We start from the raw sequence: 14,735 nt of genomic DNA, 5'->3' as shown, positions 1-14,735 counted from the left end.
TAATTTAAAACCAGTAAGAGAAACCTTTCAATACACAAAAACTCAATATACCTGAAATCAAAAAGTCAAATGAACAAACACTGACACCTGATAGATTTCCAAATAAAATCAGTTTATTGGTATTGTGTCTGATGTTAATGGCCTATGTCTTGTATTAACATGTGCAGTATTAATTCTGTGAAACACCATTAAATCTCTACTGTGCTATCGGCAAACAGCACTTGTACACTGAATGGCTGGATCTACAGTATACGTCTGCACTGAAAGCATGAAATAACAGCATTATATCATTTACCAGGGAGTTAATACAATAATGCAAGATATCTTTACTTATCCTAAACTGAACACTAACAGAGAGAATGACTTGATTTTTAAGAAGAAGGAATTATGATTATGATTCGGTAACAGAGGTTTCACAGTAGTATTCATTGTTTTCCTGCATTTCTATGTTTCATGATTTAACACACACAAGTTCAAACACAAGATCAGAATTAATGTTGCTTGAAAAGATCTTGAATGCTGGCAGATGAAACGCATTGGATCCTGATTTCTCAGTACAGGAACAGTACAGGTCGAAAGAACTTACAGTGCCTCAGAAAGGGAAAAGGAAAGCGTTACAGACTTATAAAAGTGCTTTTAATAACAGCGTAAGCCATTGTTTATACTTTTGGTAAATTTGAAACAGATGTGCTGAACTACTAATTCGTTATTACATTTTTGACACCAGAAAATAAATCAGAAGCTATTCATTGCTTCGTTGTTGCAGCAAAGAGCTCCTACAAGACTAGCCAGGTGAAGAGAACAGCACACTGACGTCTGCAGGCTGGAGAGACTGGTGGAGTCTCAAACAATGTCAGCACAATCTGCGCCAACATATACAACAAACAACTGTATAAATGTGTTGTGTTTTACAATTATCTCCAACCCTGGGTCCCGCCTGGCTCATATTTCACCAACAAATCAAAGGAAATATAATAATTAATTACTTTCTTAAAAAAAAAAAAAAGATTAAACTTGTGACGTTAATTAAATTTTAGCACATTTTAATGAAAAAAATTATCATTACTGTAATGCAAAACCAACTATAATTTAAATTTCAAAGTATCTACACATCGTAGTACAGTAAAATTTTAATGTAAAAAAAGAAAAGAAAATCTTACGGAAATAATGTAAAATACACAAAAAAGTGTACGTTTTACACTTACACAAGGACATGTTTTCTAGAGCTTCACTTACAATACAGCGCTACAACAAATTAGCTAAATACGTGTTAAAATTAAATAAACAGTCCATTTTCCTTTATAAATATACATTAATTAACTAAACTTGCTTGATTAGTTGATAAAACGAATTGTCTTCCATATTTCTCTGTATTTCTCAAGGTATTTTTATGCCTGTCTTGTAAGATTATATATGCCTGTGCTATAAAGAAAGATTGAATAGGCTGCTACAGTTTAATTCGGCTCATAAGTGTGACATAAATCTGTGTACTTCTGTACAATCATCTTTATGTCTACAAAGTTTGGTGAAAACACCAGTGCAATTAGTACAGTATTAAGGGTCGCCATCTTTGTTCTTCAAGAAAAATAACATATGAAAAACATCAAGTACTCTAACTTGGACCCTAATTCCTAATTTTTGGATTCAATATGAATAACGTGAGGTTGCAGTGTGCAGTAATGTGAGGAGTCTCTTAAAGATGAAATGGCTGTAGCGTGGTCACTGGATAGACATACGTGAAGCTCCTCTACTGCACTGATAACAATAACAGGACTGTAAGTGGATGATTGTCGTCAATCTGTGCGCGGTTTCCTGTGTTTAACCTTCTCATTGGATGTCACTCCATTAGCGTGACCGTTTATTGATCCATTTGAGTGATCGTTCTTCCGAGATCCCGCGTGGCTCTTATAGGTCTGTGGAGCAAAGAAGGGGAACATTCTGAGCATTTTTTCAAGACGTACTTTCACACAATACTATTCTTTATGCTGAGAATTTGTTAACCTTTATGTAGAAGTTTGAGAAGAGCAAGATAAGAGTGATCATATAAGTGATCTGGAAATACAGCCAGCCCATTGGGAAACCACATGGCCAAACTACAGCACAAGATGTCTGGAACATGGTCAGGACAAACTGGACCTGCAGGAGCAAACAGCCATCATTGATCATTCTTGAATTATTCTTCAATTTGATTAATTAAGTTAACACAAGTTTGCCTGTGGTAAAAAAAAAAGAAAAAAAAAAAGGTCCACATTCTGACAAATGTAACCATTAGTTTAATTAAAACTCACACTAGGAAACCATACTAGAGGAAGAGAAACGTTCACAAAATTGGAAAATTATCCATAAGTAAAAGACATTGACAAATTAACAATAAAGTTTTAGCCATCCAAACCTATTAGACTTTTCTATTTAGACTTATAGCAGTGAACACATTACACTACAAGAAAGCACTTGGCATTTTAATAAAGTGAAAGGGAAAAAATGCATTTTAAAGTGTCCTAATAGAAGTTTGGAGTAAAAGTGTGTACTTGCCAGCTGCCCTTGGGTGATGTATTTTTTCCACCACAGATACGGTCTGATGGCGGGGACAGCAGAGAGGCCGTAATACGAGTACATCAGCACATGGATGAAGCTGTTAAACGTCGAGCCAAAATAGGCTGATGAAAAGAGCAATAATATCAATATTAGTTCATCCATTTGCTTCAAATCAACATATGAAACATCAAAGTGGGTTCCTTATGATACACATTTATATATTTGAAAATGTAAAAAAGAACTGACTATTCATGAACTTTAATTGGTAACCACAATCTATTCTAAGTAAATGGAGATCAACTTAAGAGACTCCTTTAAATGCCATGTTGCATTATTCAATGTTATGTTAGCTATGTTTTTATGCATCTGAAAAAATTCAGCATATAAAATGCACCATAAGCTCCTTCAGAAGCCTTTGACTGCAAAGCAGAGGAGTTTCCCTGTGAGGAGCTTACAGTGGCCACACGGCACCCAGTTCATGACGAACCACCAGATGTTGAGCATGGTGGCGTGATGGTACACGTGCAGGAAGGTGATCTGGTGGTTGTTCTTCCTCAGAATGAAGAAGAAAGTGTCCATAAACTCAATGAGTTTGGAGAAGTAATACCACCAAAGTACGTTAATCATCTGAGGAGGGATTAAAAGACAATCAATTACACAAGAACTAATTTCATCAGTGATGTTACAGAAATGCAGCATCAGTTACAAATGTTGTGAAATCACTAGTGCTGTAATTATTCTCACTCCACTTTAGATTGCCACTTAGGCAGTTATTGCTCTCTAACTAAACACTAAACAACAAATATAATACTGCTGAACTGTACAAGCTGTGTATTCTAGCATTACATCATGAAATTTTCTTGTGAAAAAACAAGTGAACTTAATTGCATTGAATGTGGAGTATATATTTACAGATAATATATTAATGAAATAAAGACCACCTAAGTGCAATCAATATCATGACTGTTTTTTAACGCACTTAAGTACACCTTTAAATTTTATTTTAAATTCTTGTTTTAATAACCTTTCGTCAAGTGACCTTATTTTGATGTGTTGACTTTTATACAAAAGCACATATAAAGTACCTTAAATGTACTCATTACGAATGTGTAATTACAAATAAGTTTATATAGTACATGACATACAGGTGTTAATAGAAATCAAATTAAAGTATATTTAAGTTTACCATAAATGCTTGTGAGTAGTACACTTTAAGAATTATTATGTTAATGGTATAGTTCAACCAAAAATGGTTTACTCACTTTTAAGCCATGGGTGGATTTGAAATTCTTCTTTCAGACGAATACAATCAGAGTTATGTCCAGACTTATAAAGTGGTAAATATTGAATTTTTGTTTTTTTTTTTTTTTTTTTTTTACACAAATGCATTGTGTCACTTCAGAGGGCCTTTATTAACCCCCCGGAGCCATGTGGACTTATTTTATAATGGATGGGTGAATTCTTTTGAACTTCAAATTTTGGGCTACCACCCACTCCCATTATAAAGCATGGATTAGCCTGGACATTATTTAACATAACTCTGATTGTATTCGTCTGAAAAAACATGTCTAATTCACCTAAGATGGCCTGAGGGTGAGTTAATCATGGGGTAATTTTCATTTTTTAAATTACATACAAAGATTAACTTAAATGGTCACAAAGCTAATTACATTAAATTCACTTAGCTCTTAAGTATATTTAAAGAATATTATTTCAGTAATAAGTACGTTTTAAAGTTTTCTAAAGTGTCATACAAGGGTCATTCGTTTATAGTGTTAAAAATACTTTTCACTAAGCCCTGTCTGAAAAAAATAAATAAATAAAAAACCCTTACTGACCAATTCACCACTGTTTCCATTCACCATATATTCAGATACCTTTTCCTCTTTCTTTTCTACTAGGATATAACAGAGTATCCAAAGAGGATTCATGTTTAAATCTTGAAATAAACCATCACAGGTCAGTGCTGTGGATCATGAGGTGATGTATGTCTCAGAGCACCATGCACTGCCAGGTTTTCAGGGTCATGGTGACACTTGATACAAAAAACTCTTTTAGAATAACTTTTTCTAGTCCTATGATAAAGGGAACAGAACGAAACACAAAACCTTAAAAAATAACATTTCACCTAATTTGTGGAACAGAGCAGCCAGGTCAACTGTACACTCACATCAGCCTGATGGGGAATATTGTCTCTTTTCTGAGGATTATGATAAAGAGTAAAGCTAAATCCTAGACTTCTCCATATCTCACACAGTGTATTTTACCCTGTTGTCAGCCTCTCCTCCACTGCGGGTGTTCTGGCAGAAGAAGTTGTATCCGCCTTGATACACTGACATTACCAGCTGTAGAGACAGAAGGACAACAGAATGAATCATCATCTCCACACCACTGTACAATCTTCCCAGTATGTAGCACATTTCTGGAATTAGTACTAATGCTTGAGGATCAATTTGGTTACATTTTATTTTACAGTATGTGTACTGTACTTACCATGTACTTACCCTAGGAAGTAGTACAGTATATGGTAAACATGTTAAGGGGGTAGTTCAAGGTTAGTACGTAGTTATTAACCAGTTATTGTAAATGCTATAATATGTACACAGTACTTCCACTGTATAATGGTTGACACAGGAGCTCTAGATTTTTTTCAATAGGTCCATTTAGTCAGTAGCCTTTATTTATGTTCAAAGCATATTACTAAAAATACTTATAACTAAAAATATATACATTCATTTTTAATTCAGAGTAATAGCTGGAAATACAACTATAAATATAACTCATGAATTCATGAAAACCTTTGCTGGAAATCAGTGGCATATCTTTTAAAACATTACTGGTTTATTTTATGCATCCTAACTATCACAAGGCTTGTGATTTCAACAAAACAGGGCATTAAATGGATCAAAATTCTCTTGCACAAGCTTCTATTGCAAAGGTAGCTTTAAGCAAGTATTTAAAATAAACTTCTCCTCTGTTAACTGAAGTGGAACGCACTATGAACTGCTGCAGAGGCCTGCAGGTGTACAGCTGATGCGTGGAGATATTTTACTGCTAACTTGTACAGTAAAGTGCACAAACATGCTTAATTTTTCACATTTTCATTCTTTTGAACTGTCATCCATGATCTTGTTCTCAGCTCTCTCTGAACACAGTGCAGACCTCCTGGAAAATCTCCCATGAGCCTCTAATCTGTCATTGTTAACTGTCTCATTTTGAATAAAGCCCCTGTTCAAGGTTTTTCAGCAAATACAAAGTGAAAGCGACACATCTGTCCCCAATATACAGTATTGTTCAAAATAATAGCAGTACAATGTGACTAACCAGAATAATCAAGGTTTTTCGTATATTTTTTTATTGCTACGTGGCAAACAAGTTACCAGTAGGTTCAGTAGATTCTCAGAAAACAAATGAGACCCAGCATTCATGATATGCACGCTCTTAAGGCTGTGCAATTGGGCAATTAGTTGAATTAGTTGAAAGGGGTGTGTTCAAAAAAATAGCAGTGTGGCATTCAATCACTGAGGTCATCAATTTTGTGAAGAAACAGGTGTGAATCAGGTGGCCCCTATTTAAGGATGAAGCCAACACTTGTTGAACATGCATTTGAAAGCTGAGGAAAATGGGTCGTTCAAGACATTGTTCAGAAGAACAGCGTACTTTGATTAAAAAGTTGATTAGAGAGGGGAAAACCTATAAAGAGGTGCAAAAAATGATAGGCTGTTCAGCTAAAATGATCTCCAATGCCTTAAAATGGAGAGCAAAACCAGAGAGACGTGGAAGAAAACGGAAGACAACCATCAAAATGGATAGAAGAATAACCAGAATGGCAAAGGCTCAGCCAATGATCACCTCCAGGATGATCAAAGACAGTCTGGAGTTACCTGTAAGTACTGTGACAGTTAGAAGACGTCTGTGTGAAGCTAATCTATTTTCAAGAATCCCCCGCAAAGTCCCTCTGTTAAAAAAAAGGCATGTGCAGAAGAGGTTATTTGCCAAAGAACACATCAACTGGCCTAAAGAGAAATGGAGGAACATTTTGTGGACTGATGAGAGTAAAATTGTTCTTTTTGGGTCCAAGGGCCACAGGCAGTTTGTGAGACGACCCCCAAACTCTGAATTCAAGCCACAGTACACAGTGAAGACAGTGAAGCATGGAGGTGCAAGCATCATGATATGGGCATGTTTCTCCTACTATGGTGTTGGGCCTATTTATCGCATACCAGGGATCATGGATCAGTTTGCATATGTTAAAATACTTGAAGAGGTCATGTTGCCCTAGGCTGAAGAGGACATGCCCTTGAAATGGTTGTTTCAACAAGACAATGACCCAAAACACACTAGTAAACGGGCAAAGTCTTGGTTCCAAACCAACAAAATTAATGTTATGGAGTGGCCAGCCCAATCTCCAGACCTTAATCCAATCGAGAACTTGTGGGGTGATATCAAAAATGCTGTTTCTGAAGCAAAACCAAGAAATGTGAATGAATTGTGGAATGTTGTTAAAGAATCATGGAGTGGAATAACAGCTGAGAGGTGCCACAAGTTGGTTGACTCCATGCCACACAGATGTCAAGCAGTTTTAAAATACTGTGGTCATACAACTAAATATTAGTTTAGTGATTCACAGGATTGCTAAATCCCAGAAAAAAAAAAAATATTTGTACAAAATAGTTTTGAGTTTGTACAGTCAAAGGTAGACACTGCTATTTTTTTGAACACACCCCTTTCAACTAATTGCCCAATTGCACAGCCTTAAGAGCGTGCATATCATGAATGCTGGGTCTCATTTGTTTTCTGAGAATCTACTGAACCTACTGGTAACTTGTTTGCCACGTAGCAATAAAAAATATACTAAAAACCTTGATTATTCTGGTTAGTCACATTGTACTGCTATTATTTTGAACAAAACTGTATACATCTTATTAAACCTCAAATAGGGTTCTCATTAATGCCTGATCTTATGTTACCAGTGACAATGTTATTCAGAGGGGGACATCTCAACTCAAATTCTTTAAAAGGACTTTTAGGAGACACAAAGTGCCATTCCACTGTCTCAATATAGTCGTACCGTATTTTCCGGACTATAAGTCGCTCTTTTTTTTCATAATTTGGCTGATCCTGCGACTTATAGTCAGGTGCGACTTATTTATCAAAATTAATTTGACATGAACCAATAGAAATGGACCAAGAGAAAACATTACCGTGTACAGCAGCGAGAGGGCTACCGATTCTGTACCGTGTACAGAATCTTTTGTTCGTTATCTGGCTCGGCTCGGTGTTCTTCTTCAGTTCTCTCTTCACAGCAGTTCAGTCAGTGTACTTTTTGAATATTATATATATATTGGTTTGTTTTAACTGGATTCATGCTTATTAGACACACGAACCGTTTTAAACGATTCAGTTCGATTTAGTGAACTGGTTCAAGAAGATCCAGTTACATAGAGTGATTCGTTTACGAACCGGATATCAATACACTACAGTGAACTCTCTCACAACAGACGCGGAAAAGAGAAGACAATGCTGAATGAAGTCGTCGTTTTTGTTATTTTTGGAACAAAATGTATTTTCGATGTTTCAACAAATTAACATTCAAATTAAATTCAGCAAATTATTACCTTTCTGAACATGGACAGTATACCGTACAATTTCAGTGGAGGGACAGAAAGCTCTCGGACTAAATCTAAAATATCTTAAACTGTGTTCTGAAGATGAACGGAGGTCTTACTGGTTTGGAATGACATGAGGGTGAGTCATTAATGACATCATTTTCCTTTTTGGGTGAAATAACCCTTTAAGTAAAAGTACTGAAGTTCTTGTTTTTAAAAGTACTTGAGTATCAAGAGTATAAGAGTACAATTTCTAAATATTGCATTACTACTGCCACAGTGATTACATTTATTTGCAATGCAGATAGCATGGAGAGTGCAAATTAGGCAAGAAAGAACTCTGAAGGTGCACATGGAGTGTACCTCAAGGCTCAGTACTAGGGCCGCTACTCTTCACACTTTACATGTTACCCTTGGAAGATATCATCAGAAAACATGGTGTTAGCTTTCACTGTTATGCTGATGATACTCAGCTCTATATTTCTTTGCGGCCCAATGAAACACACCAATTTGAAAAAGTAATGGAATGCATAGTCGATATAAAAAACAGAGGTGTTAATTACAGGACCTAAAAACTCTGCATGTAATAATCTAAAACACTGTCTAAGATTTGATGGCTGCTCTGTCAATTCTTCGTCATCAGTTAGGAACCTAGGTGTGCTATTTGATCTTTCCTTAGAAAGACACGTTTCTAGCATTTGTAAAACTGCATTTTTCCATCTCCAAAAAATATGTAATGCTTTATTGGGTGGTTGTTCTGCACAATTAGTAAACAAACTACAGCTAGTCCAAAATGCAGCAGCAAGAGTTCTTACTAGAACCAGGAAGTATGACCATTTCATTAAGGTGTTCAGTTTCTGTCAAAACTGCACTGACTTCCTATCAAACATTGTATAGATTTAAAAATATTGCTCACTGAGTGGTTTAGCACCTCAGTATTTGAATGAGCTCTTGTAACATTATAATCCTCTATGTCCGCTGCGTTCTTAAAACGCTATTTGATAATACCAAGAATATCAAAATCAACTGCAGGCAGCAGATCCTTTTCCTATTTGGCGCCTAAACTCTGGAATAACCTACCTAACATTGTTTGGGAGGCAGACACACTCTTGCAGTTTAAATCTAGATTAAAGACCCATCTCTTTAACCTGGCTTACACATAACACACTAATATGCTTCTAATATCAAAATCCGTTAAAGGATTTTTGGCTGCATTAATTAAGTAAACCGGAACCAGAAACACTTCCCATAACACCCGATGTGCTTGGTACATCATTAGAAGAATGGCATCTACGCTAATATTTGTCTGTTTCTCTCTTATTCCGAGGTCACTGTAGCCACCAGATCCAGTCTGTATCCAGATCAGAGGGTCACTGCAGTCACCCGGATCCAGTACGTATCCAGACCAGATGGTGGATCAGCACCTAGAAAGGACCTCTACATCCCTGAAAGACAGCCGAGACCAGGACAACTAGAGCCCCAGATACAGATCCCCTGTAAAGACCTTGTCTCAGAGGACCACCAGGACAAGACCACAGGAAACAGATGATTCTTCTGCACAATCTGACTTTGCTGCAGCCTGGAATTGAACTACTGGTTTCTTCTGGTCAGAGGAGAACTGGCCCCCCAACTGAGCCTGGTTTCTTCCAAAGGTTTTTTCTCCATTCTGTCACCGATGGAGTTTGGGTTCCTTGCCGCTGTCTACTCTGACTTGCTTAGTTCGGGTCACTTCATTTACAGTGATATTGTTGACTTGATTGCAAATAAATGCACAGACACTATTTAAACTAAACAGAGATGACATCACTGAATTCAATGATGAACTGTCATTTTGCATTATTGACACAGTGTTTTCCTAATGAATGTTGTTCAGTTGCTTTGACGCAATGTATTTTGTTTAAAGTGCTATATAAATAAAGGGGACTTGACTTGACATGGACTGTGATTCATCACCAGCTGGTTTGTCTTGCTCAATTTCCAAAAAGTCAAACCATCGGTATCCAAGTGCATGACATTTTAATACCAACTTAAAAGGCCCCAGTCAATTCAAATATCTGTATCAGAGGTCCCCTAATGCCCTGCTCCTGGAGAGCTACCCTCCGGCAGATGTCCTGCCTGTCATTATCAAGTAACCCTGATGTCTGCTTCAGGTGTGTTTGATCAGGGTTTGAGTTTAAATCTGCAGGAACAGGACTGGAGACACTTGCTCGAGATTGTGTAATACCTATTAGAGCCTAAAATCAATGGAAATTCAAAACTGCTGAAATGTATCTGAAAGGCCCTCCAAGTCAGAAGAATTACAAATACATTTTAGAAAGTAGTGATAGCAGGAAAAGCCAATGTTATTTTTTTATTTATTTTATCTTAGTTTTTTTGTTTCTTTACATATTTTGAATGTGCATTCATTTGTATAATGGTATGACCACTTAGAAATAGACACACACATAACAAGCTCACCTCATAGAACATGTAGAAGGACAAAAGCGTCAGGCCGAGGTTATATGGCACTAGCAGTGCTCTGCAGGAGTATGGCTGTCTATTCTTCATGTATTTTGGTCCCATCCACACAATCAGAAGATACATGACAGTGAAGGCAAAAGTGGGGATGTAGTTGTCCAGTAGAAGCCATCCTCTAACCCGAGGATCTGCAATTGATAGAGTACAACCACCCTCACGCATATGCAACGGCATTAAGATGCTCAATAAATAAATAGGCTGCATAAGACGTGACGTGAAGCAGATTAAAATCATCAGCATGCAAAAATATTGTTTTAGCTCTGAAAATAAAGTGAGAATATGTTATATTTGCTAATCCTGCAAAGTTTGCTCAGACGTTTGCCATATAGGAATCATATAGGAACACAACAGCAATAAAGAGAATTGAAGATGTGTAAAAAAGGAGTATTGGTCTTACCCCTGGGTCCCATCCAAGAGTCAATATAAGTGTTAACTCTGTGATTAAAGGTCTCCATCTTTAACCTTCGGGAGAAATTATATGAAAATTACTTCAGCTGTTTACACAAGCACAGTGTCAGAACAAATATACATTCAGCCTGTCTGTGGAAGTCCTAAAACTTAATACAACTATTTAAAAAGGGCAAGAAGAAGTTAACCTTATAAATCCTTGCTGGAACACTTATTGATTAGAGCAATAAAAATGGCTGCCCACAGCAAGGACTACCATCCATCAGGTTAAATTCTCTTTATCGCCTTTGTTTAGCTCAGTAAAGGTCAAGACAAAGTGCTTATAACCCAGAAAACCTTTATTTCCTTTGTTAGTAGGACTAAAGATGAGAATACATTAACTCAGATAACCTTAGCTCATTATTAGACATAGTTTCTCCACACCCTCAAGCAGGCCTTTATTGTGTTTATTGAAGCAGCCTGTCAAGTGTCGCTGCTGTTGCCATAAGATATGCAAATGTATCCAAGTAATGGCTAATACTGATTTTGTTTTTGGCGTGAAATGTGACATGCTCTTGACCACTTTTTTTAATCTTAATATGATAATATTTGAAAATCGTAAGTTACATCTCATGACAACAAATATGACAAACTAAAATGGTATTATCATCTATTCATTGTGAACTTTTTTAAATGTGCATAACTATGATTGCACTTTGGATAATAATAAACTCATGAATCAACATACAATAAAAAAATAATAATAACTACAAAAACACAAAATGCTGACAAAAAGTCTGCAAATGTATAACAATAAGTACTAAAAACTTGATATACAACAATTGCTTAATATAAAATGAAATTAAAATTATATTTAAAAAAAATTACCGGGGTTCAAACACTTTGAGTCCTTTAATGTTCTATGCTTTTAGGGTCTAGCAAATCTGAAATGTATGGCTAATGCTAAAACACACCCACAATGGAGAATACGCTCACAGATGCACACACACACACACACATTTTGTTGCAGATATAAATATTTGAAATAACTGATATGTAACAAAATGGTTACTGCAATTCTCCTGTTTAAAACACATTTTTTCAGGTTTAACTAATCATAGTGTGGCATAATTGTAAAACGGATATATCTGTATAAATTAAGTGTAATCATTTTGCATGCTTATTTGGAATGATATGATGATATGATATAAGTTTTCTTTTAGTATTTATAGGCTTTTGGGTAAACTAGATCAAGATATTTTAAAATTATTCAGTAATAGCTGTCCAAATGCAGAAGTTCAATATTTTGTTCATAATTATCGACCCAGAGAGTCGAGAGGATTGTATACTGTATTGATTTTATTGATTTTGATTTAAAAACCAAGGACTAGTTCACAAAAGTAGGTTTTTAAATGATCTCAAATATTTAAATAACAATTTGATTGACAGCAGTAGTCCTAGAGGCAAAGTTGATCAGAATCAGCTGATCTATCATATGTGAATATTTTAAATAATTGTGAATATATATATTTTTTTCAATTTTAAGTCATTTACCATAGAAATAAGAGTTTTTGAAAACATTTTAACTGTTATAGCACCACCTATGGTCAGATCTCCCAGAAACTTTGCTTGCTTGTTAAGAATCATCTGTTGCATGTGCTCACCTAATTTCTGGTATTTTGGCAACACCCCTTTTCTAAATGACCACGTTATAGCTAACTAAAGGGTAAACTTCAGAATTTTTTTGTAATGATTGATCTATTGTTTTGCTGTGGTTTAATTGTGGTTGAGTAAAAAACAGAGAAATAGTTTTTAACATAATTAAGGATATTTAATAAATGATTTGATTGAGAGCGATTTGATTGAAATCATTTGAAACGCCATTTGATTTCTAGTGGCAATTTTTTTTTCAAAATACTTTTACAGACCTCTAGGGCCATGAGTCAAACATGCCCATCAAGTTTCAATCCGATCAGCCTCCGTTTACCTTCACAATTCATTGGTCGATGGCAGACATGAATTTTTATATACACAAATGTCCTCAGACACTTGTGGAAAAAGACACTGCATACTAATTTTCAAGTCGATCAAACTAACAGGTGCGTAGTAATAGAGTTTTTTTTTATTATATTTTTTCTTTGTACCATGACCTCGGATTGAGCTGTTACATGGGAGTTCTGAGTTTGGCGAAAATTTATTTTTCGATTCAAGAGTTATAGGGGCACCTCTTATGAACGTTTTCATGTCCCATCATTACAGTAAATGTAAAGGTTTTTTTTTTTTTTTTTTTTTTTTTGATAATTGATATTCACTCTCCAGAAAATATTTCTGCACCAGTTTGGTTTTGATATGTTGAAAAACATGCGACTCTTTTGCAAAAGTACTAGATTTGTCAAAATCTACAAATAAATTACAAAATTTCCCTAGAATCTGACGCATGCTTTTTGTACAACTGAGTTTTAGTGCCATGTAAAAAAAAATAAAAATAATCTTAGGTTTCGAGATTAAAGTAGTAATATTTCGAGAATAAAGTCGAAATAACGTGAATAAAGTCTAAATATTTCAAGAATAAAGTCGAAATATGGGAGAAAAGTTGAAATGTTTCGTGAATAAAGTCGAAATACTACAAGAATAAAGTTGAAATGTTTTTAGAATAAAGTCGAAATAATACGAGAATAAAGTCAAAGTGTTTCAAGAATAAAGTCGAAATATAACTATATAAAATATATAAATATAACTTTTAATTTTTACTATTTAAATTCTCTTAACATTTCGACTTTATTCTCATAGTATTACGACTTTATTCTCGTATTTTTTTTTCTTTTTCAACGTGTCACTAAAACGCCGTCATAGTTTTTTCCATCCTGAGCCAAGAATTACAACGATTAGTCTGCGATAAATTTAGAAGCAATGAGCAATTTCGTACTGGTTATCGCTGTAGCGCCCCCGTCAGGCCGATTGGGGCGAGCCTTGGTCACGTTGTAGACGATGTGAGTACTACCATTCCCTCCATGTTTCAAGTCTCTACGACTTACGCTTTGGTCTGCCTGATCAGTTTTACATGGAGATTGCTGATCCGTGGCCATTCTAACATTTACAATAGGGTTTCAGCTCTACGCACTTGAGCCCCTGAAGATTATAGCGTGATGTCTCACAGCGGGGCACTGCTGTCACTGATTTGCAATGTTATCAACTACTCGATAGGATCATATTGCTTTTATACAACAGATCAGAAACTGCAAATACACTTTTCAAGACGACCCTGAAACGTTTTTGCTAAGTCTTCTTCATCAGAACAAATAACGAAAGGCTTTGGGTCACATCGTCGTAAACCTAATGCTTCTAATCTTTGATAAAGTCATGTCATATAAGGTCACGGACGCATCATTATGCCCCAGACAGCTCAGTTCCAGATGACATTTTGGGGTGTTTCCATCTCTTTAGCGTCATGGCCAGTAAAACTATTGGAAAGCATCTTACCTTTCTTCAGCCCGATATTTTCTTCAGTGCTTTCCTCTGCGGATTGTGTCGTCAGTGTGAAAGGGTGGACAAATCTCGTGAACTAAAGAGCGTCATGAGTGTCTATAGTCCACCTTAAACTGATGCGTATAACGGGACGCGCTCGAATAACTTGCTTTATACTGCCGCTCCAGGGCAAAGTCTGCGAGCACACTGCGTCCCCCGCTG

General features: G+C 35.9%; 1 protein-coding gene across 1 annotated transcript; it reads right to left on the bottom strand.

The window, feature by feature from the left end:
* Positions 1-91: 91 nt before the first annotated feature.
* LOC128026737 (elongation of very long chain fatty acids protein 5) lies at positions 92-14,696 on the bottom strand. Its single transcript, XM_052614007.1, has 8 exons — positions 14,529-14,696; positions 11,059-11,123; positions 10,602-10,789; positions 4,803-4,880; positions 2,991-3,162; positions 2,533-2,657; positions 2,002-2,136; positions 92-1,913 (listed from the first exon to the last, which is right to left on the bottom strand). The coding sequence occupies exons 2-8, from the start codon at positions 11,114-11,116 to the stop codon at positions 1,794-1,796; spliced, it is 876 nt and encodes a 291-aa protein (XP_052469967.1). The 5' UTR covers positions 11,117-11,123; positions 14,529-14,696; the 3' UTR covers positions 92-1,793.
* Positions 14,697-14,735: the final 39 nt, after the last annotated feature.

The sequence above is a fragment of the Carassius gibelio genome, chromosome A13, assembly GCF_023724105.1.
Source record: "Carassius gibelio isolate Cgi1373 ecotype wild population from Czech Republic chromosome A13, carGib1.2-hapl.c, whole genome shotgun sequence".
NCBI lineage: Eukaryota > Metazoa > Chordata > Actinopteri > Cypriniformes > Cyprinidae > Carassius > Carassius gibelio.
This window is presented reverse-complemented; position numbering and strand designations above follow the sequence as displayed.